Raw genomic sequence first — 27,099 nt, 5'->3', positions numbered from 1 at the left:
CAGAGCTCCTTAATACAAGATTAGTACATAAAAGTTATCATAGTGTTTTGGAGCCATTGAATTCCAAACCAAAGTATAGATAAATCATATGACACAGAATAGCCTTGTAATAATTCAAAGAATTTCACTGACTTAATACTGACAAATTGTAAACAGACAGAATAAGAGCTACAAATCAACACATTTCATTTATATGGAGAAAATGCACTTTATGGCATGATATATCAGAAAAAATCATTTTTATTTACAGATGAATTAAGTTTGATATGATTAAGGTGGCAAATGGGTAAATGATTACATGTCCTATTATTAACATTCAAAAGTATATTGTTTTATGAAAAAAGAAAAAATCATTAATTTGTCTTTTTTTTTTTTATATCAAGGAGCTGAAATTTACTTCTGCTCTTATCTCTTTCCTTCCTTTTCTCTCTCACCCTTCCCCCATTTGGACCAGGTGCACACAATTAAGCATATTCCTTAGATTGTCAAATTTTACTATTGCTTTGGGTAGAGTTTCTTTATTTAATATTATTTCTTTTCACCTTAATCTCATCCCCTTCCTCTTACCATACATAGTCATTCTGTCATTTATTGTATGTGTTCCTAATCCTCTTCTATTTAAATATGTAATTTGTGTGTGTGTGTGTGTATGATTCCAAGCCCAACATTATTCATATTGTACAGTAAAACTTATGGTTTCTTAATCTTTTCACTCAATATTATGGTTTTGAGGTTTCAACGTGAAAATCCATTTCATTATGTCTGACTGTTGGTTAGCATTCCAGTGTCTCTACGTCCTGCATTTTTGGATCCGTTCTACTAGTCATGGAATCCAAGTTCCGACACTTTGACATCACACACGATTATTATCATCACATGCATCTTGTGTGAGAAGTTTTCTTTGCTCTGTGCCCAGAAGTAGGCTGGCTGAGTATAGAATGTGTTCAGAGTGTATAAAATAACTGCTGTTAGATTGTTTCCATTTTTCCTCCATTTTGTTAAAATATAATAGTATCTAAATTTCTATTTTTTTTAAACATATCTGTACTAAGTGGCGTCACATTGTTTCAGCTAAAATTTCAAAAATCATTCTCATGACACTTCAGCGTTGCTAAATTTTTAGGATTGAGGGGTGAGAAGAACAATCTTGTAGGCAGAGAGCAGTGAGTAGTAGATGAGGGTTTGAACCACCCCCATCTCCGGCAATCCCTTTAATGATCCTTTACGCAAGCCATCAAATTAAACAACGAAGCAGAAATAGTAAGAGATGCTTTATGGGATGTATTTCACAAGTAGTTTTGTTAACCCAGCCGCCAATGAGAGTACATTACTAGTGGTGGATGCCAGTCTGTCTGGTTCTATTTGGCTGAGGGTTCTGTTTCTGTCGGTGGCACTGAGAGGAAATGTAGGAAGGCACAAATGCCTCAGGGATATCTGTCTTCAAAGGTTAGAGATGTCCAGCGTTCTCCCTTGTTTCCCTTGATTATATGTCACAGGTCTATCACTTATGACTCTAAATCCTTTTAAGCACATATAAATTAATGGGTTGTGAAACCTTTTGGTTACAATCTACAGTTTAAAGTAATGCTTTTGATTTATTCTAGAACCACCTCTTGCGCATTTTGGAAGCTGTGTTCTTTGTGATTTCTCCTCACTTTCTCAGACTTCCTGTCCCTTGATCCTCTGATAGACAGATCTCAGTCCATCCGTTTGTTAACCTTTATAATGATTCTATTGTCCTGATTCTGAGCTGGAGACCACTACTGCATTAAGTCAATATATGTTCTTTCTTTGATGAAACATTTGCTAGTCTGGAAGCTACAGCCTGTAGATAACATTATTGTTTAGTAGTGATGATTGAATGTTTGTGGTTTTTAGTTCAGGAACATTGTTGACATTTGGTAGATTAGAATAAATTGGGTTATGTGTTTTTCAGTTTGTAAGATTCCTTTCCCCTTTCAACTCAAAAACCAAACTCACTGCAGTTGAGTTGGATCCAACTCCTTGCAACCCCTCCTTGGGTTTCTGAGGCAGTATCACAGTTGAAGTAGATTGCCCAATCTTCCTTCCTAGGAGCGGCTGTTGGGTTTGAACCACCAGCCTTCTGGTTAGTGGTCAGATGCCTTAGGCATTGTCATCCTTACTGTTAGGTATCATCAAGAGGCTTATTTGCAAGATTTTGATGGCAGAACAACAGATCCAAGAATAAATCAGTCCTACTACAGACAAAAACCACCTGCCCCCTAAGTTTTCTAGGGCAGACTACACATGAGGGATATACTGCCAAAAGCTTAGACAAGCTGAGTATGGCCTTGGCCAGACCCATGGGGGACTTCTCTCTTAGTTACATGACTAACTCTTACCACAGTCGTGTGAGAAGAGAAATGTCCAGATTATCCAGGAGCAGACACTGGGTCAGTTTATGCATTAAACTTATAAATTCACAAAGGAAGAAGCAGGACAAACCCATGTGCATTTCCTTCTAATACACAGTGACCTTGCCCATTAGCAATCTGTCAATCTGTGTTGTAGAATTGTGGAAAAGCAAGAGAGTGAAGTTGTATGGAACCCCATCCATACAAAGTATTCCTGTAATAATTTAGCAGTTAGACAGCATGTTATAATTTGCAACTTTCATGTACATTATCCATTTGATCCTCTTCATTCTTTGAGGTAACATCATTTTACTGAGGAGGAAACTAAAGCTTAGAGACATTATGTGACTTGCCTATGAGTACAGTTTGTAAGTGATTCACCAAGTTCAGTAGTCCTCAAATACATCATGACTGCCCAATAGCACAGTTAAATCACTTCTGTGAATCCAATTTTATTTGCCTTCCAATAAAATAAGAATACTGTTCTAGAAGAAGGGGGACTTGGTGCTCTAAGAGAATATGAATATTTTGTTTAGAATAGTTTCTAAACCTGATGATTACCATTTCTAAAATTTGGATCCCCTCAAATTCCATTAAGGAGCTCTGGTGGCACAGTGTCTAAGACATTTAATAGCTAACCAGAAGTTGGAGGTTCAAACCCACCAGCTATTATATGGAAGGAAGACAGGGCAATCTACTTCTGTGAAGATTTACCACCTCGGAAATGTTGCATTGAGCATCAGCCATCATGAGTCAGAATGTGGGAAACTATGTAAAGACTTCTGACATTTCCATGTAACAAAGCCAAATAAATAAACACATTTTGCATAGAGAACATGGGATGACTGACTTAGTCAGTAGGTTGGACAATTTCGTAGGTTGAATTAACTTCCAGGATGCTTGCCTTGTACATTTCAGACATTCTTTATAGTTCTTAGTTTTGAAATGCATCTTATTATTTAACTCCTACATTTCACCACTTTGAAGTTTTTGATGCTCGGTCACTGGAAATATGTGGCAGAATAGTCTTAAAAGTATGAGTGGAACACTGGGAGAAATGAAATGCTACTTTGTAAAACCATTCAGATTGTTTTAAAAGGGCTTTTATTTAGTACTCAGTGGTTAAAAAAAATAAATAAAAATGTGTTGGAATCTTACAAACTGAAAAACAGATGATTTTTCTCTGGAGAAGGCTAAACTAGGAATATATTATAGTATAGACTTTTCATAGTTGATTTGAAAAATTACCTGATAGTTTTCATCTTCAGAATTCTACCTACATTGGACTTTGTTGTATTTCTTTCAAATATTTTATTGTATTTTCAGTGAAAATTTACAGAGCAGCTAGATTCCCACTCAGCGATTTCTGCACCAATTGTTCAGTGACATTGGTTACATTTTTCACAATGAGTGCATATTCTCATTATATCCATTCTGGTTGTCTGTTTCCATTCATCTAATTTCCCCACCTTCTTATCTTTGTTTTACAGTAACTGTTGGTCATTTGGTCTCATATACATGATTTTTAAAGGGAGAATAGTACTCATGGGTAATATTTTTTGTTTTGTGAGCTAATCTGCTATTTAGCTAGTTTTGTTTAAAGTTTAAAGAGTATCTCAGGGTAATAGTTTTGCAGAAACCACCAGTCTCAATTGGTCCAGGAAGTCTTTTTTTTTTTTTTTTTTTAAGAACTTGAGGTTCTGTTCCACATTTTCTCCCCTGCATCAGAGTCTATCTGTTGTGACTCTGATCAGAATGGTAGTGAGTTTTGGTCTCAGGACAGAAAAGGCTGTGTAGACTGTTAGTTTGTGTAGACTGTTAGTCCTGTAGGCTCCCATAGTTTTACTCAAGTAATGTGCATGTTATGTTTTTTTCCACTAACTGTACCCTCCCTCCTTGAGGTATTTTTTGAAAATGCACTATGGTTTTTTTTTTTTTTTTTAACAGAAATGTATATATAAAAAAAAATAGCATGGCATGCTTAGGGAATTATATCGTGGAGGGAGGGCTTGATTGGCAAAAATAAATAAATAACAAGCATATTATTTGTATAAAAATATGGTAATTTCTTCTTTGAGTCTTTGATTTCCTTTTTTCTCTTTTACTCCAGATGAAAAAACCAATAATTGTATCTTAGATGGCCAGTTAAAAGCTTTTAAGACCCCAGATACTACTCACCAAACTAGGATATAGAGCATAAACTTTATGAACTATGTTATGACAAATGACTGAGTTATTCCATGAGAATATCATCCTAAACCTCCAAACTCAGAAGACAATCCCATGAGGTGTTTGGTTATATCTGAGAAGTATTCATAACTGTGCCCCCAACGTTCTTTATTATATATGTGAATATATATGCATGTACACACATATATATACATATCATATACATACACATACATCTATATATACATGCATACATTTATACATATGTTCATATATGTATATATACACACATATGCTTACATATATACATATACATATATATACATATACACACACACACATGCCTACATACATATATACTTGTACATATAGTTTTTGGTTGTTGCTGTTGTAAAATTACATATGCCATAGAAATTACCAAAAAGTCTAGTCTTTGTGTGTGTGTGTGTGTGTGTAGGCTACCTTGGTCATGCTGTGCACACATCACCTTCATTGTTGTTGTTGTTTGCCGTCAAGTTGGCCCCGACTCATAGCAACCCCTCCTTGGGTTTTCGAGGCAGTATCACTACGGAAGTAGGATTGCCCAACCTTCCTTCCGAGGAGTGGCTGGTGGGTTTGAACCACCAGCCTTCTGGTGAGCAGTCAAGTGCCTTAGGCACTATGCTACCAGAGCTCCTTCATCTTCATTAGGTGTTATCTTTCCCATCACCAAACACAAGTGTCTGAGTTGGGGCTGATTGAATGGCCTCTAATAACAATAACAACAATAACTATCTAGGGAATGAATCCCCCACTCCCTGGCACCCATCTCTGGTAACCATTACTGAACATTAGTTTCTGTGTATTTATCTACTCATGTTATTTCATAAAAATGAAAGCATAGAACATTTGTTCTTTTGTAATTGACTTACTTCGCTCAACACAGTGTCCTCCAGGTTCCTCCACATTGTGAGATGTTTTAGGAACACATTTTTATTTATTTTTTAATCACTGAGTACTATTCCATTGTATGTAAGTACTACATTTTACCTATCCATTCATCCATTGGTGGGCACTCAGGTTGTTTCTATCTTTCTGCTATTGTAAATAGTTCTGCAATGAACATAACATGTGCATATGTCTGTTCATGTCATTTCTGTTACATCTCTAGGGTATATACCTAGGCGTGGGATTCCTGGGTCATTTTTTTTTTTTAACCTGTTGTCCCAGTTCCTCTGAGAACTTTTCATCCTTTTAGTCACAACTACTCCTCTCATTTATGTTGATAAGTACCCTTTCACTAACTTCCTTTGGCTGTATATTTAGACTCTTCCAAATGGCAATAATGCCAACATTCTCACAGTCATCTCTTTCTTACATGTCTTCATTTGTATTTGATTCAAATTTCACTTCCAGCATTGTTGTTGTTGTGTTGTTATGTGCCGTCGAGTTGGACCCGACTCATAGTGACCCCTCCTTGGGTTTCCGAGGCAGTATCACGATGAAAGTAGATTGCCCAACCTTCCTTCCGAGGAGTGGCTGGTGGGTTTGAACCGCCAGCCTCCTGGTTAGCACTCAAGGGCCTTAGGCACTATGCTACCAGAGCTCAACACTTTTCATTTCATTACTACACTTTAATCTTTGTTGGCTAACTCCTGCTTTCAATTACCAATTTTCATAAAATATCACATGGGTTTATGACTGGGAGATATAGAAGCAACACAGCTTCATGCTTTGCTGTTTGTGCATGAACTGAATAACAGATGAACAGTGACCAATTAAAGTGGTGTGGTTGGTCAAAATCATGTTGATCATACTATTTACTGATGATTTGTGAATTGAAGAGTAAATCATGAAATTTATACTTCATGCAATTACTCACAGTTAATATACTGTGACAACTGAAAATTGGACTATGTTGTTGGAAACTTGTTTAAATAAACCGTGATAACTGAAATCCATGCATATCACAACTGTGTAAAGGGCAGACTGTCTACCTTTGTGTGTTATGTGTGTATGTATGAATGAAGTGACTATTAAAGCTAGCTTTTTGCAAGCCATTGAACAATCAGTCATGTGGTACCAAGGTCACAACATAGTGCAAATCATTTAGTTCATTTTGTGGGAGCAACATTTAAATTTTCTAAGTAAATTTGAGTACTTAGTAAAACAAAAACTACTCTATGATTTTAGGTAGCATTTGGAAAGCAACCCAAAACTGAAATGGATTTTTTTTCTCTTTCCAGTTTTATGTATGGGGAATTGACTGACAAGAAGACCATTGAGAAAGTCAGGCAGACTTTTGACAATTATGAGTCAAATTGCTTTGAAGTTCTTCTGTACAAGAAAAACAGTAGGTATCTACATTATATATAAGATGTGCCAACTCTTTATTAATGTTATGGTTTGGTAAGTGGTAGTTGAGCTATAATGTAGAGAGAATGTAAAACTCTTGTTCTTTCTCTTGGCAGAAATGGAGAATGCTGGTGAAAATAGATAACAAAATTTATAAATGAGGCTACTTATGAAATGCAATCTTTTGAGAAATGGAAGAAAAATATGGTGTATTTTAAATGTAGCTATTACTTTTATGTCATGCAGCAAAATGCTTTGTAAATTATACTCATGATAAAGATCCTATTATGTGACATCAACTAAAATGAAAGAGAAATCTCACTTTTTCTGCTTATGATTACAGGAAAAGGTTATCACTGGGTATGGGTGATGATCTTTTTTATTTTATTTTTTCTCTTTTATTGTGGTGAAACATACAAAACAAGACATTTGCCAACATTACAGCTGCTACATTTACAGCTCGGGACACTGATTACATTTTTCACATAGTGCCAACCATTATTGCTATCCTTTTCCAAAATTTCTATCATGTTTTAGCATAAACTCACTACCCCCCAAACAAAAGCTTCCCCTTTCCCCCTTTTTCTTACCCCTGATAACCCATCACCAAAAAACCCTGATAACCACTAATAATCTTTGGTTTCTGTATCTATATATCTATCTAGCCATCTATCTATTTTTTTCCCAACCTGTCTAGAAATTTTCCCTCCCATCCCTGGTAACCCACAAATAAATTTTCTTTCTGTATATGAACCTTTCCTTGACTTTTAAAAATAGTGGACTAATACAATCTTTGTCCTTCAGTGATTGACCTATTTCACTTAGCATAATGTCCTCCAAGTTCATGCATGTTATGTGGTATTTTACAGATTCTACATTATTCTTTAGGGTTGCATAGTATTCCATTGTGTATATATATCATGGGTTTGTTTATCCATTCCTTGATTGATGAGAACTTAGGTTGTTTCTGTCTTTTTGCTATTGCGAATTGTGCTGCGATGAACATGGATGTGCATGTATCTATTCGTGTCCTGCCTTTCACTTCTTAAGGATATATACATAGTAATGGGATTGCTGGCCCAAATGGTATTTCAATTTCCAGTTTTTTAAGGAATCATCAAACCAATTTCCACAGTGGTTGTATCATTTTACAGTCTCACTAGCAGTACATGAGAGTCCCAACCTCTTCACATCCTTGCCAGAATTTATTATCTTCTGTCTTGCTGAACTTTGGTATTAATGCTGTGGTGAGATGGTATCTCATGGTTGTTTTGATTTGCATCTCTCTAATGGCTAATGATCGTGAACATTTCTTCGTGTGTTTGTTGGCTGCCTGAATATCCTCTTTGGTGAAGTGTCTGTTCATGTCTTCTGCCCATTTTTTAATTGGATGATATGCTGAATTTTTTTTTCCCATTCTGTAGGTTCTTTTTTTATTCTTTTGGAGAAGTCTTTTGATGCATGTAAGAATTGAATTTTTAGAAGGTCCCAATTACCTAGTTTATCTTCTGCTCTTTGTGCATATAGCATTATGCTTGATAGTCTATTTTTGCCATAAATTATGGCCCCTAAGTTTGCCCATATTTTTTCTTTAATGAACTTTATAGTTTAGGTTTCACATTTAAACCTTTGATCCACCTAGAATTAGTTTTTGTGTATGGTGTGAGGTATAGATTTCATTTTTCTGCAAATGGATATCCAGTTTTGTCAGTACCATTTGTGAAAGAAACTATCTCTTCCCTATTGAATGTATTTTTGCCCTTTGTCAAAGATCAATTGACCATAGGTTGATGGGTCTATTTCTGGGTTCTCAATTCTGTTCCCCTAGTCTATGTGTCTGTCATTGTACCAACACCAGGCTATTTTGACAACTGTGCCTCTATAGTAGGTTTTGAGATATGGAAGTGTGAAACCTCCTACTTTGTTCCTCTTCATCAGTGCTTTGCTAATCCAAGGTCTCTTTCTTTTCCATATAAAGTTAATGATTGGTTTTTCCATGTCTTTAAAGAAGTTGATGGAATCTGGATAGGGATTGCATTGAATGATTCGATTGCTTTGGGTAGTATTGACATTTTCACAATGTTCAATCTTCCTATCCATGAGCATGCTATGTTCTTCTGTTTATGTAGATCTCTTACGGTTTCTTGAAGTACTCTTTTGTAGTTCTCTTTGTACACGTCTTTTGTGTCACTGGTAAGATTTATTCCCAAGTATTTTATTTTTTTTTGGTAGCCATTGTAAATGGTATTGATTTCTTTATTTCCTCTTCAGAGACCTCTTTGCTGGTGTAGAGGAATCCAACTGATTTTTGAATGTTGATCTTGGATCCCGTCACTATGCTAAATCTTTCAATAAGTTCCAGTAGTTTTCTTACTGCGTCTCCTGGGTTTACTATGTATTGAATCATATCAACTGCAAAAAAGGATAGTTTTCCTTCTTCCTTACTGATTTGAATGACTTCCATTTTCCTTTCTTGCCTTATTGCCCTGGTTAAGATATCCAATACAAGGTTGAATAGAAGTGGAAATAGAGGGCATCCCATTCTGGTTTCTGTTCTCAAGGTGAATAGTTTCAGTCTCTCTCCATTGAGAATAATGCTGGCTGTTGGTTTTGCATATATGCCCTTATTATGTTGAGTAATTACCCTTCTATTCTTATTTTGCTGAGAGTTTTATTTATTTTTTTAATCAAGAATGGGTGCTGAATTTTATCAAATGCTTTTCTGCATCTATTGATATGATCATGTGATTATTTTCCTTTATTTTATTTATGTAATGGATGACATTGATTGTTTTTCTAATGTCAAACTATCCTTGCACGTTGTTGTTGTTGTTAAGTGCCGTCAAGTCGCTTCCGACTCATAGCGACCCCATGCACAGCAGAATGAAAAACACTGCCTGATCCCGCGCCAGCCCCACAATCCCTGCTATACTTGAACCCATCATCGTAGCCACCGTGTCAATCCATCTTGTTGAAGGCCTCCCCCTCTTTCGTCGACCCTCCACCCTACCAAGCATGACATCCTTCTGCAGGGAATGGTCCCTTCTTACAACATGACCAAAATAGGTGAGATGAAGTCTGGCCATTCTTGCTTCCAAGGAGCATTCTGGCTGCACTTCCTCCAGGACAGATCTGTTAGTTCTTTTAGCAGTTCATGGTACTTTCAGCATTTTTCGCCAGCACCACAACTCAAAAGCATCAACTCTTCTTCGGTCTTCCTTATTCATTGTCCAGCTCTCACATGCATACGAGGCGATTGGAAATATCATGGCTTGTGTCAGGCACACCTTAGTCCTCAAGGAGATATCCTTGCTCCTCAGCACTTGATACAGTTCCTTTGCAGTTGACTTTCCCAATGCTACACGTTGTCTAATGTCCTGACTGCTGCTTCCATTGGCATCGATTGTAGAACCAAGCAACGTGAATTCTTTGACAACCTCAATCTTCTCTCCATTTATTGTGATGCTGCTCATTGGTCCAGTTGTGAGGATTTTTGTTTTCTTTATATTGAGACATAATCCATACTATCCTTGCATATCTAGTATGAATTCCACTTGTTCATGATGTATTATCTTTTTGATATGTTAGAGTTACCGTCTAAGATTTTGTTGAAGATTTTTTCATCTATATTCATGAGGGATATTGGTCTGTAGTTTCCTTTTCTAGTGGTGTCTTTGCCTGGTTTTGGTAAGAGGATTATGCTGGCTTCATAATGAATTTGGGATGATTCCATCCTTTTGTATATTGTGGAATAGTTTGAGTAGGATTGCTGTCAGCTCTTCTCTGAACATTCTGTAGAATTCTCCAGTGAAACCATCTGGGCCTGGATGTTTTTCAGTTGTTAATTTTTTGATGACCTGTTCAATTTCTTCTTTTGTTATGGGTATGTTCAAATTTTCTACCTCATTCTGTGTTAGTTTAGGTAAGTAGTGAATTTCTAGAAATCTGTTCATTCCTCTAGGTTTTCAAATTTGTTGGAGTACAGTTCTTCACAGTATCCTGATATTGTTGTTTTTATTTCTGTTGTGATGTCACCACTTGCATATCTTATTTGTGTTATTTGCATCTTCTCCTTCCTTTCCTTTGTTAATTTTGCTAGTGCTTTGTCAATTTTATTAATCTTTTCAAAGAAGCAACTTCTAGTCTTTTTTTTTTTTTTTCTGCTCTTTTTCTAATTGTTGGAGATGTTGGGTTAAGGTGGTGATTTGTCTTTTTCTTCTTTCTTGATGTGTGCGTCTATTGCTATAAATTGCCCCCTGATAATTGAATTTGCTATGTCCCAATATTTTGGTATGTTATATTTTCAGTTTCATTTGATTCAAGCAATATTTTAATTTCATTTTTATTTCTTCTATTATTCCTTCTTTTTAAAGGAGGGTGTTATTCAGTGTTCATGCCTTTGCTCTTTTTCCTTTGGTCTTCCTAGTGTTGATTTCTAATTTTATAGCATTGGGATCTGGGAAGATAGTTTGCAATATTTCAAAGTTTTTAAATTTATTGATGCTTGCTTTGTGGCCTACTATATAGTCTATACCAGAGAATGTTCCATGTGTGCTGGAAAAGAATGTATATCTTGCTATTGTTAGCTGGAGTGCTCTGTGGCTGTCTATAAGGTCAATTTGGTTGATCTTACTGTTTAGTTCTTCTGCATCTTTGTTGTGTTTCTTTGCAGTTGTTCTATCTCTTTTTGAAAGTGGTGTATTAAAGTCTCCTACTATTATTGTGGAGTCATCTTTCTGTCTTTTCAATTATATTAAAGTCTGACTTATGTATTTTGGGGCTCTTTCATTGGGTGTGTAGATATTTACTATGGTTATATCTTTTTGTTCAGTTGATCCTTTAATCATTACATAATGTCCTTCTTGGTCTTTTATGGTCATTTTTGTCTTAAAGTCTGTATTATCAGAAATTAATATTGACACTCCTGCCCTTTTTTGGTTGCCCTTTGCTTTGATATCTTTTCCCAATCTTTGATTTTTAGTTTATTTTTGTCTCTGTGTCTAAGGAGAGTCTCTTGTAGACAGCATATTGGTTAGTCATGTTTTCTTATCAAGTTTACAACTCTTTTTCTCTTGAGTGGTACATTTAGCCTATTGACATTCAGTGCAATCATCAAGTATGAATTTATTGATGTCATTTTGTTATGTGTCTTTCATGGTATTGTTGATATCTTTGTTCCGTGTAATTTTCTTTGCTGAGCTCATTTTGTTTATTAATCATGTTATCATCTCCTTCATTGCTGTTGTTTTAGTATTTGCTAAATATTTATGCTTATTCTCTTTTTTATTTTGATGTGAATGTTTATTATTTTTCTTTGAGGATACTCTGTGATTTATTACTGTCTTCTCAAGTTTAAAACAGTCTATGATGTCTTGCAGTTGTTTTTGTTTTGACTTCTTCACTATTTAGAACTTCAGTAACTATACTATTTATTCCCTCTCTTTGGCTTGTAGTTGTCCTCATTTATCGATTGATGTCTCTGGTTCCTTGTTTACAGTCTTTTAAACTTACGTTCCTTTGGGGATTTCTATAACTGGGTTGGTTTCTGAGTTATGTCATCATGTAAGTTAATCATCAGTTGTTGTTTGCTGTTGTTGGTTCTGTATTGCAAGGGCTCTCTTTATGATATTTTGTAAGCTTGATCTGGTTTTAACAAATTCCCTTAATTTCCACTTCTCTGGGAATCTAATTTTACTCTCATATTTGAAGGATTTTTTAAAAATTGAAATATAATTTATGTACAGTAAAATACATAAAACTAAAGTGACATGTTGTTGTTGTTGTTGTTATGTGCCGTCAAGTCGGCCCCGACTCATAGCGACCCCTCCTTGGGTTTCCGAGGCAGTATCACTACGGAAGTAGGATTGCCCAACCTTCCTTCCGAGGAGTGGCTGGATCACTGCATTTTTTTTAAATTCCTTCCCCATCCCTGATAACCAACAAAGTTTCCTTCCACATATAAACCTTTCTTTGACTTTTACAATAATGAACTAATACTATATTTGTCCTGTGGTTGACTTATTTCACTCAGCATAATGCCCTCCAAGTTCAATCACGTTATGCAGTGTTTTGCAGATTCTAAGTTATTCTTTAGTGTTGCATAGTATTCCATTGTGAATATGTACCATAGTTTGCTTATCCATTCTTCTGTTGATGGGCATGTAGGTTGTTTCCATCTTTTTGCTATTGTAAATAGTGCTGTGATGAACATGAGTGTGCATGTATTTGTTTTTGCCCTAGCTCTCAACTTCTTTAGGATATATTCCTAGTAATGGGATTGCTGGGTCAAATGATATTTTTAATTACAGATTTTTAAGGAATCATCATACTTCTTTGACAGTGGCTGTATCATTTGACAGTCCCACCAGCAGTGTGTGAGAGTCCCAATCTCTCCACAGCCTCACCAGCATTTGTTGTTTTCTGATTTGGTGAACTTTGCCATTGGTGCTGGGGTAAGAAGGTATCTCATTGTTGTTTTGATTTGCATCTCTCTGATGGCTAAGGATTGTGAGTATTTCTTCGTGTATTTGCTGGCTGCCTGAATATCTTCTTAGGTGAAGTGTCTATTCAGGTCTTCTGCCCATATTTGAATTGGATTTTTAGTCTTTTGTTGTTGAAGTATTGGGCTTTTCTATAAATTTTAGATATGAGTCCCTTGTCAGATATGTCATTGCTGAATATTTTTTTCCCAATCTGTAAGTTCTCCTTTTACTCTTTTGGAGAAGTCTTTGGCAACATATGAAAATTTAGTTTTTAGAAGGTGCCATTCATCTAGTTTATCTTCAGCTGTTTGTGTGTTTTGAGTTATGCTTCACAGTCTATTTATGCCATAAATAAAGGCTTCTAAATTTGCCCCTATTTTTTTCTTGAGGGACTTTATAGTTTTAGGTTTCACATTTAAGTTTTTGATCCATTTGGAGTTGGTTTTTGAGTATGGTGTGAGGTACAGATCTTGTTTCATTTTTCTGCAAATGGATATCCAGTTTTGTCAGCACTACTTGTAAAAGAGACCATTTCTTCCCCATTTAATGGATTTCAGCCCTTTGTCAAAAATCAGCTCATCATAGGTCAAGGGATCTATTTTTAGGTTCTAAATTCTGTTCCACCGGGCCATGTGTCTGTGGTTGTACTAGTGCCAGCTGTTTTGACTACTTTGGCTGTATAGTAGGTTTTGAGATCCATGAGTGTGAGACCTCCTACTTTGTTATTCTTCTTCAATAGTGCTTTGCTTATTTGAAGTCTCTTTCCTTTCCATGTAAAATTTGTGATTGGTTTTTCGATATTGTTAAAGAATGCTGATGGAATCTGAATAAGGATTTCATTGAATGTATAGATTGCTTTGAGTAGTATTGACATTTTCACAATGTTCAATCTTCCTATCTGTGAGCATGGTATGTTCTTCCATTTATGTAGCTCTCTTATGGTTTCTTGGAGTAGTATTTGTAGTTTTCTTTGTACAGATCTTTTGTGTCCCTAGTAATATTTGTTCTTAAGTATTTTATTGTATTTATTTATTTTTTGTAGCTATTATAAATGGTATTGATTTCATTATTTCTTTTTCAGAGATCTCTTTGGTGGTGTAGAGGAATCCAACTGATTTTTGAATGTTGATTTTGTATCCCACCACTCTGCTAAATCTTTCAATAAATTCCAGTAGTTTTTTTTTTTTTTTTTTTGCTGAGTCTCTTGGGTTTTCTATGTATAGGATCATATCATCTGCAAACAGAGATAGTTTTCCTTCTTCCTTAATGATCTGAATGACTTCAATTTCCCTTTCTTGCCTTATTGACCTGGCTAGGACTTCCAATACTATGTTGAATAGAAGTGGTAATAGAGGGCATCCTTGTCTGGTATGTTCAAATTTTCTACCTCATTCTGTGTTAGTTTAGGTAAGTAATGTGTTTCTAGAAATCTGTGCATTTCTTCTAGGTTTTCAAATTTGTTGGAGTATAGGTTTTGGTTAGTTCTTCATAGTATCCTGATATTATTCTTTTTATTTCTGTTGGTTCTGTTGTGGTGTCACTCAATTCATTTCTTATTTTTGTTTTTTATATTCTCTCCCTCTTTTCCTTTGTTAAATTCGCCAGTGGCTTGTCTATTTTATTAACCTTTTCAAAGAACCAACTTCTAGTCTTTTATATTTTTTCTATTGTATTTCCATTATCTGCTTCATTTATTTCTGCTCAAATATTTATTATTTCCTTTCTTCTGGTGACTGTAGGCTTTTTTTGCTACTCTTTATCTAATTGTTGGAGATGTTGGGTTAAGGTGTTGATTTTGATTCTTTCTTCTTTTCTGTGTGTGCATTTATTGCTATAAATTGTCCTCTGATCACTGGTTTTGTTGTGTCCCAAAGATTTTGGTATGTTGCATTTTCATTCTCATTTGATTCAAGGAATTTTTTAAATTCATTTTTTATTTCTTCTATTACTCTGTCATTTTCAAGGAGGATGTTACTCAGTTTATATGTGTTTGCTCTTTTTTTATTCATCTTCATGTTATTGATTTCTAATTTGATAACATTGTGGTCTGAGAAGATGCTTTGCAGTATTTCAATGTTTTTAAATTTATTGAGGCTTCCTTTGTGGCCTAACATATATATGGTCTGTCTGGGAGAATGTTCCATGTGCCCTGGAAAAGAATGCATATTGTGCTGGTCTTGGGTGAAGTGCTATGTACTGTAAGGTAAAATTGGTGGATTCTATTGTTTAGTTCTCCTATGTCTTTGTTGAGTTTCTTTCCAGTTGTTCTATCAGTGATTGAAACTAGTATAGTAAAGTCTCATAGTGTCAAAGGCATTTGCCTTCTAAACAGAAGGCTAGTGGTTCAAACCCACCAGCCACTCCTTGGAAGGAAAAAGGGGCAATCTACTTCTGTAGAGATACCACCGCAGAAACCCAAGGAGGGGTCACTATGAGTCAGGATCGACTCAACTGCAGTGAACTTTTTTTTTTTTTTCTTGATACTATGACTGTGGAGTCATCTGTTTATCTTTTAATTTCTGTTAGAGTCTGGTATGTATTTTGGTGCTCTTTCATTGGGTGCATAGATATTTATTATTATGTCCCCCTTTTCAGTCAATCTTTTACCCATTATATAATGTTCTTCATTGTCTCATATGGTGGTTTTTGTCTTAAAGTCAATTTTATCAGAAATTAATATTGCCACTCCTGCTCTTTTTTTGGTTGCCATTTGCTTGGTATATCTTTTTCCAACCTTTGATTTGTAGCCTATGTTTGTCTTTCTCTCTAGGTATGTCTCTTGTAGACAGCATATTGATAGGTTATGTTTTCTTATTCAGTTTGCAACTCTCCATCTTTTGAGCGGTGCATTTAATACAGTGACATTCAGTGTAATTATTGACAAGTGTTAATTTGTTGCTCTCATTGTTTTATGTGCTTTTTTGTGGTGTTGCTGATTTCTTTGTTCCGTACAGTGTTCTGTGCTGAGCTCGTTTTGTTTATGAAGCATGTTATCACTTCCTTCATTGCTATTCTTTTAGTATTTGCTGAACATTTGTATTTTTCCTCTTTTTTTAATTTGAAATGAAGTTTTATCATTTTTCTTTGAGGTTACCCTGTGATTTATAATTTTCTTTCCATGTTTAGAATAGTCTGTTCTATCTTGCAGTTGTCTTGACTTCTCTACAGTTTAGAAGTTTTGTTACTACACTATTTTTTCCTTGATGGACAGTTTTGCTGGGTATATAATCATTGGTTGGAGATTTTTTTATTTCAGGGCTTTATATATGTCATCCCATTTTTTTCTCACCTGCATGATTTCTGCTGGAAATTAGAACTTAGTCTTATTGTTTGCCTTTTATAGGTAACTTTTGTTTTTTCCCATGTCACTTTCAGGATTCTTTCTTTGTCTTTGGTTTTGATGAGTTTGAATATGATATGTCTTGGAGATTCTCTTTTGGGGTCTATCCTGTTTGGGTTTCACTGAACTTCTTGAATGGATGTATTTTCATTTTTCCTTATATTAGGGAAATTCTCTTCCAACAAATCTCAACAATTTTCTCTCTGTTTTTTTTTTTTTCTTTTCCTTATTCTGGAATTCTAATTACATATAGAGTATTTCTCTTGATGGTATCCCACATGTATCTTAGGCTTTCTACATTTTCTTCTGATTTTTTGTCTGATTGAACCCTTACAAAGTAGTATTCACGTATTTATCTTCAATCTCATTAATTCTGTCTCCCACTGATTCTATTCTACTCCTTTACCCATTCAATGTGTTATCTATTTCTGAAATCTTCATATTAATCTTCTGGATTTCTAGTTGTTGCTTTTGTATCATCTCTAATTTTTTGTTTATTTTGTCAGTTTATTCTTTTATTGTTTTTCTAAATTGTTTTAGAGTTTTGTGGGTTTTTATTAATTTTGTCAGTGTTTTCGTCGATCTTGTCAGTGTTTTCTCTCAATCTGTTGAAGATACCCAAATATAATTCTTTTGAATTCCTTACCCGAGTGCTGTTTCTTCCTCAGGGATATTTTTTAGTTCTGTATCCTGGTCCCTCATTACTATTACTTTATCTTGCTTCTTTCTGTGCACTGTGATGGTCTGTTTACTCTGAGACATTGTTGTGATATATTTATATTTAATGTGTGAAAGAGAAAGAGAGTGTGCACACAGATCTCCATTAGTTGTTTGTAAGGAGCAGATGAGGGAGAGTTGAACTGGTATTAGGTGCCATCTTTCATAGGTCAGTTGGTGGAAAATCAAGTGGTGGCCCTCATTCAGTGCAGGGTGGGGTACAGGAGTTGCAGGTATGGTTAGATTGTGTTTTAACAGTTGTCTTCCACTCAGTTGCCAAAAACTAAACCAAACTCATTGCCATCAAGTGGACTCTGACTCACAGCAACCCCCTTTGGGTTTCTGAGGTGATAAATATTTACAGAAGTAGATTGCCCAGTCTTCTTTCCACAGAGTGGCTGCTGGGTTTAAACTGCCAACCTTCTTGTTACTTCAGCACTACACCATCCACTCAGACCAAAAAAATATTTCAAAATCCCTCCCCCACAAAAAAGCAAGCAAAGAAAAAAAAAAAAAAAAACCTCAAACTACATAAACAAACAGGTATAATTGCAAAAAAAAAAAAAAAAGAAAGAAAGAAAGGAAATGCAATAAGTGAGAAGAAAAATTTTCAAAACATATTAAAAAAGGATAAAAGAAAGATAATGAGAAAATAACAAGGAAAAGAAAGGCACACTATCTGGGGAAGGAGGAATCAGAGAAAAGAACAAGAGTAGAAGAATTATAAAGAAAAAATGGGATAACTGCCAAAGGAAAAATGAGGGATGGGATGAACCAAAAGAAAGAGAGAAAGGAAAAAAAAAGGAACCAGGAAAAGAGAAGAAAAGAAAAACAAAACAAAACAAAACAAAAAAAACCAAGAACCAAGGATGGGAAAGAGGGGAAAAGAAAAAAAAAGGAAGAAAAGAGGAGGATAAAAGAATAATTTAAAAACAAATAATAAAAAATATAACTGTGAAGGGTGAGTCACTGCACCCAGGCTCTGTCAGGGCACAGACTGGAATGGAATTCCTGCTGGTCAAGAAGGTGGATAGTGGTGTGGGATGGTCACACCTCAGTTCACCAAGAGTATGTGGGTTATAAAAGTAACACCCTTCCAGTCCTCAGCTTCCAGTGCAGTTGTCCATGCTGTCTTTGGCAAGCAGAACCCGCTCCTATGTTGCAGACTACCTAAGAATGCCACTTGGATATATAAAAATTGTTGCACCTCCTGCTTGGAAATTTTCCAAGTCCACAGGTCTGTTTGTCTCTTTCTTTGCTGTCTTCCTTTCTGATTGTCAGGTACCAATGTAGTCCTTGCCCATGCAGTCTTTAGTGAGCTGAGCTGATTCTTACATTGCTAATAGAATACATTCAAAGTGTTCGTGCCCTCTGGACAGCCAGTATCTGCAGCTCCATTTGTCACCTTAATCACTGTTTTCATTCTGGTGCTTCTACAAGTTGGTATTTAATCAAATTCTTTATCCTTCTCTTTAAAACTCAAGGGTCCAGGATTGTATTCTATATCAGTTTAAATTGGTTTCTCATTGCTTTGTTTCAGATGGTCTGTGTAGCTTGTCTGCCTAGTCCATTATCTTGCTAGAAGTCTGTGATTATCTTTCTACACAGTAATATGTAACACGTGAACATATGATTATCAACTCCAGGGAGATCTTTACTAATATGGCCCTTTTACTAGAACTGAAACTGTCTTGTGTAAGGCTAGTGGAAGTAGTTATTACTTTTGGAACAGGCCATTCACATCTGGTAAATGATTATTGACCAATATGAGATGTTCTCTGGGACAGGGTTTAAGTAGCCAATTGTGAATTACGTGATCACAGAAGACCTAATGATGTAGAGTTGGAATCAGGGTTTGTGAGGAGGAAACAATTAAGCAAAAAACAAGTTAGTACACTCATCAACCAAGTCCCCCTTCCTAATTCACTTTCTTCCATCACCTACTTATCTTTCTGTGTTCCTTCACAAATTTCCTTTCTTTTATTTAAATCAACTCTCACTTCCTAAGATGGGTCAATTTATTTGGTGTTGATAGTAAATGATACCGAAGTTTCAAAATGATGTATCTAGCATCTTAGTGCCTGAAAAACTAGGTGCAACAGTTTGAAATAGGGGTTCTGGTGCTCCAAATAGCTCATTAAGTCAGAGTATGCCAAACTCAGGGGAGTAGGATTAGAAAGGGGAAAGGTGCACTGCAATTACCCAGAGGGGGAAACAACCAGCAGGCAAGAAAGGCTATTGGAGACCTCCCTGGAGCAATGGAAAAAATGTACTACACGAGAGAACCTGAGGTCACTCCATGGATCTACCTTCAGCACCTGCTTTTATAGGTAAACTTGGAACCACTGGGTGGGAGCAGAGCTTTCTCTGGCTCTGGCACCACCAAAGCCCACGAGCAAGAGAACATTAATGTGGGAAGTGGGTGGGCCCTGGGAGGAACTCCCGTCGTGGATCCTGGATTGGGGCAGTTATTCTAGGTCAGCTTTTGGCACAAAGGGGCCGGCACCTGCATTTATCAGTAAACTTGGTACTGCTGGGTGCAAGCAGAGATTTCCCTGGCTCCAGCATCACAGAAGCCCAAGCAGAGAGAACATTAATGCCACAAGTGGGTGGCCTCTTGGAAGAACTCCCATGGTGGATTGCAGTTAGCTCAGCTTTTTGGCATGGATGGGCCTCTAGAGCAGGGATTTTGCATGTGTCTGAATCTGGTGGAGAGTGGCGGCTCCCTAACAATTGGAGTCTTTGCTGAACTTGAGCTGCAGAGCTGTGAATAACAGTACAACTTCATCATTAACAGCCCTCTCAAATCCCTAGAAACCACTCCTGGCACCTTGCAGCCTTTCTTCCTTCTCTCTTCTCCCCCCACTCTCTCTGCCTCCTCCCTGCCTCATCCAATAGAAAAACCACATTCAGCCACGATAATACCTGCCAGCTCGAATCCTAAACTCCCTTTATGACAAACAGAGACCTGCATCCACATTCCACACAGTGATTCCATCATCACAAAGAAAACTTCAGAGCAACCCAGCACACATGAATTAACAGCCAAACAAACAAACAAACAAAAAAAACAGCTCCACCTTTTCAAAATATTAAATCATAAAACCAAGACAAAACAAATCATTACCTAACTAAGAGTTAAAAACAACCTCAAAATGTCTAGGAAACAACAGGCAACCTCAAATCAAACAAAAAAAGCAGGACACGGCATTAGAAGTAAAACTCCAAACAAAAGTCTTGTTGAACATGGAGGAAGAGGAGGCAATAGAATTATCTGAGATGGAATTTTGAAAGTATGTTTATAGAGCTCTACAAGAGCCTAAGGAAACCCCAAACAGAAGCAAGGGGAACATAGAAAGTTCCCTGGAAGAACTCAGGAAAACCATTCAAGAATAAAATAACAAGATTAAAGCACAATCAGAACTCATACGAAAACAGCAGTTAGAAATCCAGAAGATGAATACCAAAATTACAGAATTAAACAATACAGTGGAAGCACTAAAGAGTAGGATAGAACTGCCTGAAGAATGCATATCCCAACTAGAAGACAAATCCCTGGACACCAACCTGTATGAAGAAAAATCAGAACAAAGATTTAAGAGAAATGAAGAGAACCTAAGAGTTATATGGAACAACATGAAAAGAAACAACATACACCTCATTGGAATTCCAGAACTAGAAGAGGTGAAAAAAAAAAAACAAAACAAAACAAAACCAAAAAACACTGAGAAAATTGTGGAAGACCTACCAACAGAAAACTTCCCTCGTATCATGAAGGAAGAAAAGATATTTGTTCAAAATGCTCATACAACATCATACAGGATAGATCCCAAGAGAAACATACTGAGGCATATCATAATCAAACTCTCCAAAACCAAACACAAAGAAAGAATTTTACAAGCTGCCCAGGACAAAAGAAATATTACATATAATAATCAAATAGTTAGGCTGAGCTCTGATTACTCAGCAGAAACCACGCAGGCAAGATGGCAATGGGATGGCATATATAAAACACTGAAGGAGAAGAACTTCCAACCAAGAATTCTATATCTAGCCAAATTGTCCATCAAATATGAGGGCAAAATCAAGGCATTCTCAGACAAACAGAAATTAAGGGATTTTGTGAAAACCAGACCAACCCTACAAGAAATGCTTAAGGAAGTCCTTCCAACAGAGAACCCACAGCAGAGAACAGCAAATCAGGATACATGACAGCAACACTAAAACCAAATAAGAAATAGACACTCAAACTAAGACCATAAAACACTGTACACTAAAAATCAAGGAAGCCAATCTGCACATGACAACAGCAACTAACCATAGAGGGAATAAAAATCCTAGGTGCAAACTTCCAAATGGAGAGGAAAATAAGACAATGTCCTCATAGAACAGACTGTTTTGAAAATATGGAGACAAGAATTCACTCCAAGGTAACCACAGAAAAAATTAACAACCCCTCTAAGCAAATCCAGAAGGAAGGAAAATATATGTGTTTAATAAGCACAAAACCAACAATAAGGAAGAAAAGAGAGGAAGCACTTGACAACAAATCAAACTCAGCACAGAAAACTATATGGACCAAAGAAACACAAACAGCAGGACAAAAAACACAATAGAATGACAACAATCAATTCATACCTATCACTAATTACACTCAATGTGAATGGACTAAATGCACCAATCAAGAGAAAGAGAGTGGCAGACTGGATAAGAAAAGAAGACCCATTGATATGCTGCCTACAAGAGACCCACCTTAGATACAAAGATAAAAACAAATTAAGAGTTAAGGGGTGGAAAAAAATATACCAAGTCAATGGTAACCAAATAAAATAAAATAAAAATAAACAAAAACAAAAAACAAAAAAACCAAGAGTGGCAATATTAATTTCTGATAAAATAGAGTTTAAGGTGAAAAACCACATAAGAGACAAAGAAGGACACTATATGATGCTGAAAGGGTCAACTGACAAAGAAGACATTATGATAATAAATATTTATGCACCCAATGAAAGTGCTACAAAATACATGAATTAAATATTAATTGAATTTAAAGGGACAATTCACAAGTAGGAGACTTTAACACACCACTTTCAAGGAAGGACTGATGAACTAAAAAAAAACTCAACAAAGATACAGAAGAACTCAACAACACAATCAACCAACTCGACCTCATAGACATATACAGCGGATTCCACCCAACAAAAGCACAATTCACATTCTTCTCCAGTGCACATGGATCCTTCTCCAGAACAGACCGTATGTTAGGACATAAAACAAGTCTCAATAAATTCAAAAACATTGAAATACTTCAGAACATCATCTTGGACCACAATGCTATAAAATTAGAAATTAATAATAGGAAGAGCAAGGAAAAAGCATCAAACATTGAAGTTGAACAATTCAGTGCTCAAAAAATACTGGGTAATAGAAGAAATAAAAAGTGAAAAAAAAAAAATATCCTGGAAACAAATGAGAATGAAAATACATCATGCCAAAATCTACAGCAAAATCAGTACTCAGAGGTCAGTTTATACCAATAAATACATACATCAAAAAAGAGGAACAAAATCAACACTCTAACTCAATAACTAGAAAAAGAACAACAGAAGAATCCTACAGTATCTGTTGTTGTTGTGTGCCATCGAGTAGGAACCGATTCATAGTGACCCCTCCTTGGGTTTCCAAGGTGGTATCACTACAGAAGTAGATTGCCCAACCTTCCTTCTGAGGAGTGGCTGGTGGGTTTGAACCACCAGCCTTCTGGTTAGCAGTCTAGAAGTAAGGAAATAATAAAGATCAGAGCAGAAATAAATGAAACAGAAAACAAACAAACAAACAAAACCATAGAGAAAATCAACAAAACAAAAAGTTGGTTCTTCGAAAAGAGTAACAAAATCGACAAACCATTGTCAAATCTTACAAAAGAAAAGAGAAGATGCAAATTACAAGAATAGTAAATGAAAAGCATGACATCACAACAGAACCAACTGAAATAAAAAAGATACTGACAGAATATTATGAAAAACTGTACTCCAACAGATTCGAGAACCTAGAAGAGATGGGCAAGTTTCTAGAATCACAAGACCTACCTAAACTATCCCACTCAGAGACAGAATACTTGAACAGACCTATAATAAAAAAAAAAAAAAAAAATTGAACATGTCATAAATAATCTCCCCACAAAGAAAAGTCCTGGCCTTAATGGCTTCACTGGAGAATTTTACCAAATATTCAGGGAAGACTTGACACCTATACTACTCAAGCTATTCCAGAACATAGAAAAAAATGGAACCCTCCCAAACTCATTTTATGAAGCAAGCATAACACTAATATCAAAACCAGGGAAGGACACCACTAAAAAGGTAAACTACAGACCAATATTCCTCATGAACATAGATGCAAAATCTTCATCAAAATCCTAGCCAACAGAATCCAACAACATATAAAAAAATAATACTTTCTGACCAAGTGGGATTAATACCAGGTATGCAAGGGTGGTTCAACATCAGAAAAACAATCAATGGAATCTACCACATAAATAAAAGAACCATATGATTATATCAATTGATGCAGAAAAGGCATTTGATAAAATCCAACACCTGTTCCTGTTCAGAACTCTCAGCAAAATAGAAATAGAAGGGAAATTCCTCAATGTGATAAAAGACATATATGCAAACCCAAAGCCAACATCATTAATGGAGAAACACTCAAGGCATTCCCCTTACGAACGGGAACCAGACAGGGATGCCCTCTATCACCACTTCTTTTCAACATTGTATTGAAAGTCCTGGCCTGGGCAATAAGGCAAGAAAGAGACACAAAAGGCAAACAAACTGGCAAAGAGGAAGTAAAACTATCTCTGTTTGCAGATGATATGATCCTGTACATAGAAAACCCAAGAGACTCAACAAAAAAATTACTGGAACTAATAGGTTCAGCAAAGTGGCAGGATGCGAGGTCAACATACAAAATCAGTTGGATTCCTCTACACCAACAAAGAGTCCTCTGATAAAGAAATAAGCTACTAAAAAGATAAAATATCTAGGAATAAACCTTACCAGAGACACAAAAGACCTATACAAAGAAAACTATAAAACACTACTACAAGAGACAACAAGAGCACTATATAAATGGAAGAACCTGCCTTGTTCATGGAGAGGTAGACTGAATATTGTGAAAATGTCAATACTACCTAAAGCAATGTACACATTTAATGCAATCTCGATCCAGACACCAGCAACATTTTTTAAGGACATGGAAAAACAAATTACTAACTTCATATGGAAAGGAAAGAGACCTAAGATAAGCAGAGTACTTCTGAAGAAGAAGAACAAAGTTGGAGGTCTCACACTCCCGGATCTTAAAACCTACTATACGGCTATAGTAGTCAAACCATCATGGTATTGGTACAGTGATAAACCAATGGAACAGAATCGAAAGTCCAGAAATAGACCCATCCATCTATGGACACCTGATCTTTGACAAAGGTCCAAAACCCATTAAATGAGGAAGAGACAGCCTCTTTAACAAATTGTGCTGGCAAAACTGGATATCCATTTGTAGAAAAATGAAACAAGACCCATACCTCACCCCATACACAAAAACAAACTCAAGCTGGATCAAAGACTTAAATGTAAAACGCAAAACCATAAAATTCATCAAAGATAAAATAGGGGCAAATCTTTGAGCCCTAATTTATGGCATAAATAGACTGTCAAGCATAACCCAGAATGCACAAGAGGTAGAAGAGAAGCTAGATGACCAGGACCTTATAAAAATCAAATTCTTCTGCACATCAAAAGACTTCATCAAAAGGGTAAAAAGAGAATCTACAGATTGGGATAAAATATTTGTCTATGACATATGTGATAAAGAACTTATCTCCAAAGTCTGTAGAAAACTTCAGCACCTCAGTACAAAAAAGACAACTCAATTCATAAATGGGCAAAAGACTTGAATGGACACTTCACTGAAGACGATATGCTTTTGGCCAACAAGCACATGAAGAATTTGTCATTAGAGAGATGCAAATGAAAACAATGATGAGATATCATCTTACCCCAGCAATAATAGCAAAGTTCAATAGGACGGAAAATAACAAATGCTGGTGAGGTTGCGGAGAGATTGGAACACTTGTGCACTGCTGGTAGGATTTTAAAATGGTACAACCATCATGGCATACAGTATGATGTTTCCTTAAAAAACTGAAAATAGCAATACCATTTGACCCAGTAATTCCATTACTAGGAATATATCCTAAAGAGGTGAGAGGCAGCGCACGAACAGACATAAGCACACCCATGTTCATAGCAGCACAATTCATTATAGCAAAGAGATGGAAACAACCTAAATGCCCATCAACGGATGAATGGATAACCAAATTATGGTACATGCACACAATGGAATACTATGCTACATTAAAGAACAATGAGGGATACGTGAATCATCTCACAACGTGGATGAGCCTGGAGGAACATTATGCTCAGTGAAATAAGTCAATTGCAGAAGGACAAGTACTGTATGAGCCCATTACTGTAAAAAGACAAGGGTTTACTTGGGAAATGGAACTCACTTTGTAGGTTACCAGGGTGGGGAGGGAAGGGGAGGGATTAATTTTGGGCTAGATGGGGTCCACACACTGATGTGGGTAAGGGGGGGGATGTATGGAAAGAGTCTGTGAGCACCATGATAACATTAGGAAAAGGGAGGACACTGAATTGTGCATATAGGAGATAGACGACAGATGCTAATACCAACCAATGTGCCCACAATACTGCATTCGTATTAACCCTAAATACTAGGCTACAGATAAACACACAAACACCTGACAGGATCAGATGGGGTCAGTGAACAGGAGTATACTCTAGACCAAGGATAGAGTCAGCTGAGGCTAATCTTGCACAAATACCAGTGACACAAAATGCCCACAATCCTTACAGAAACAACAGAAGACAGACATAGAGCAATCCCTCGCAGACAGCCAGACACTGTGGGAGAGAGATCCACTGGATCTACTGTCTCAGGACCATAGTACTGGGGGACACCAGACTCAATTCACAGAACAAAATACATAAAAGCCTTGTTCCTCATCCTACATTGGTGAGTAGCCACTGGGGTCTTAAAAGCTCTCAAGCGGCCATCTAAGGTTCAGCTAATGGTCTCCTGTTGTCAGAAGTGAAGAAGAGTGTAAAAAAAAAAAAAAGGGAAGCAATCAGCCCTAGGATATGATGGCCCTTGAGACCACAAGAATTAGATAGTGCCCAGCTACCAATGGCAATCACTTAGGAAAGGATCAAATCCAGAGATTGTAGATAGAATGGGATGAAAAACACGGAATAAAATCCAAAAACTCAATAATGACCAGAGTAACTGGTCAGATGGAGTCTGGTGAGATTCCCCAATATTATGGTCCTGGGATACATTCTGAGCCTGGAATAAAGCTCACTCCCGGGGGCTGGCTCTCAGCCCAATAGTAAACAAGATGTATATGCAGTCCACTCAACCCAGGGTAACGCATCCACATACTCCATGGAAATGTACCCCTTGGAGCAATAGACCACGGAGCACCAGAGGGGCAACATTCACGCGGAGGAAATGCAGGACAAACAGGAATGCATAACTATGAGGCGCATGGGGGAAGGATTACTGGGCAGGGAGGGAAGGGGACTGGGTTAGGGTTGGG

At 36.5% G+C, this 27,099-nt stretch overlaps 1 protein-coding gene across 1 annotated transcript in view; it reads left to right on the top strand.

The window, feature by feature from the left end:
* Positions 1-27,099, top strand: part of KCNH5 (potassium voltage-gated channel subfamily H member 5) — a 467,739-nt gene that overhangs the window by 33,923 nt on the left and 406,717 nt on the right. The window contains exon 3 of the mRNA XM_007949104.1: positions 6,770-6,876. Coding sequence (XP_007947295.1) covers positions 6,770-6,876 — 107 coding nt within the window. The remainder of the gene's footprint in view (positions 1-6,769; positions 6,877-27,099) is intronic.

Source organism: Orycteropus afer, unplaced genomic scaffold, assembly GCF_000298275.1.
Source record: "Orycteropus afer afer isolate SDZICR_OR568_19922 unplaced genomic scaffold, OryAfe1.0 scaffold00237, whole genome shotgun sequence".
NCBI lineage: Eukaryota > Metazoa > Chordata > Mammalia > Tubulidentata > Orycteropodidae > Orycteropus > Orycteropus afer.
This window is presented reverse-complemented; position numbering and strand designations above follow the sequence as displayed.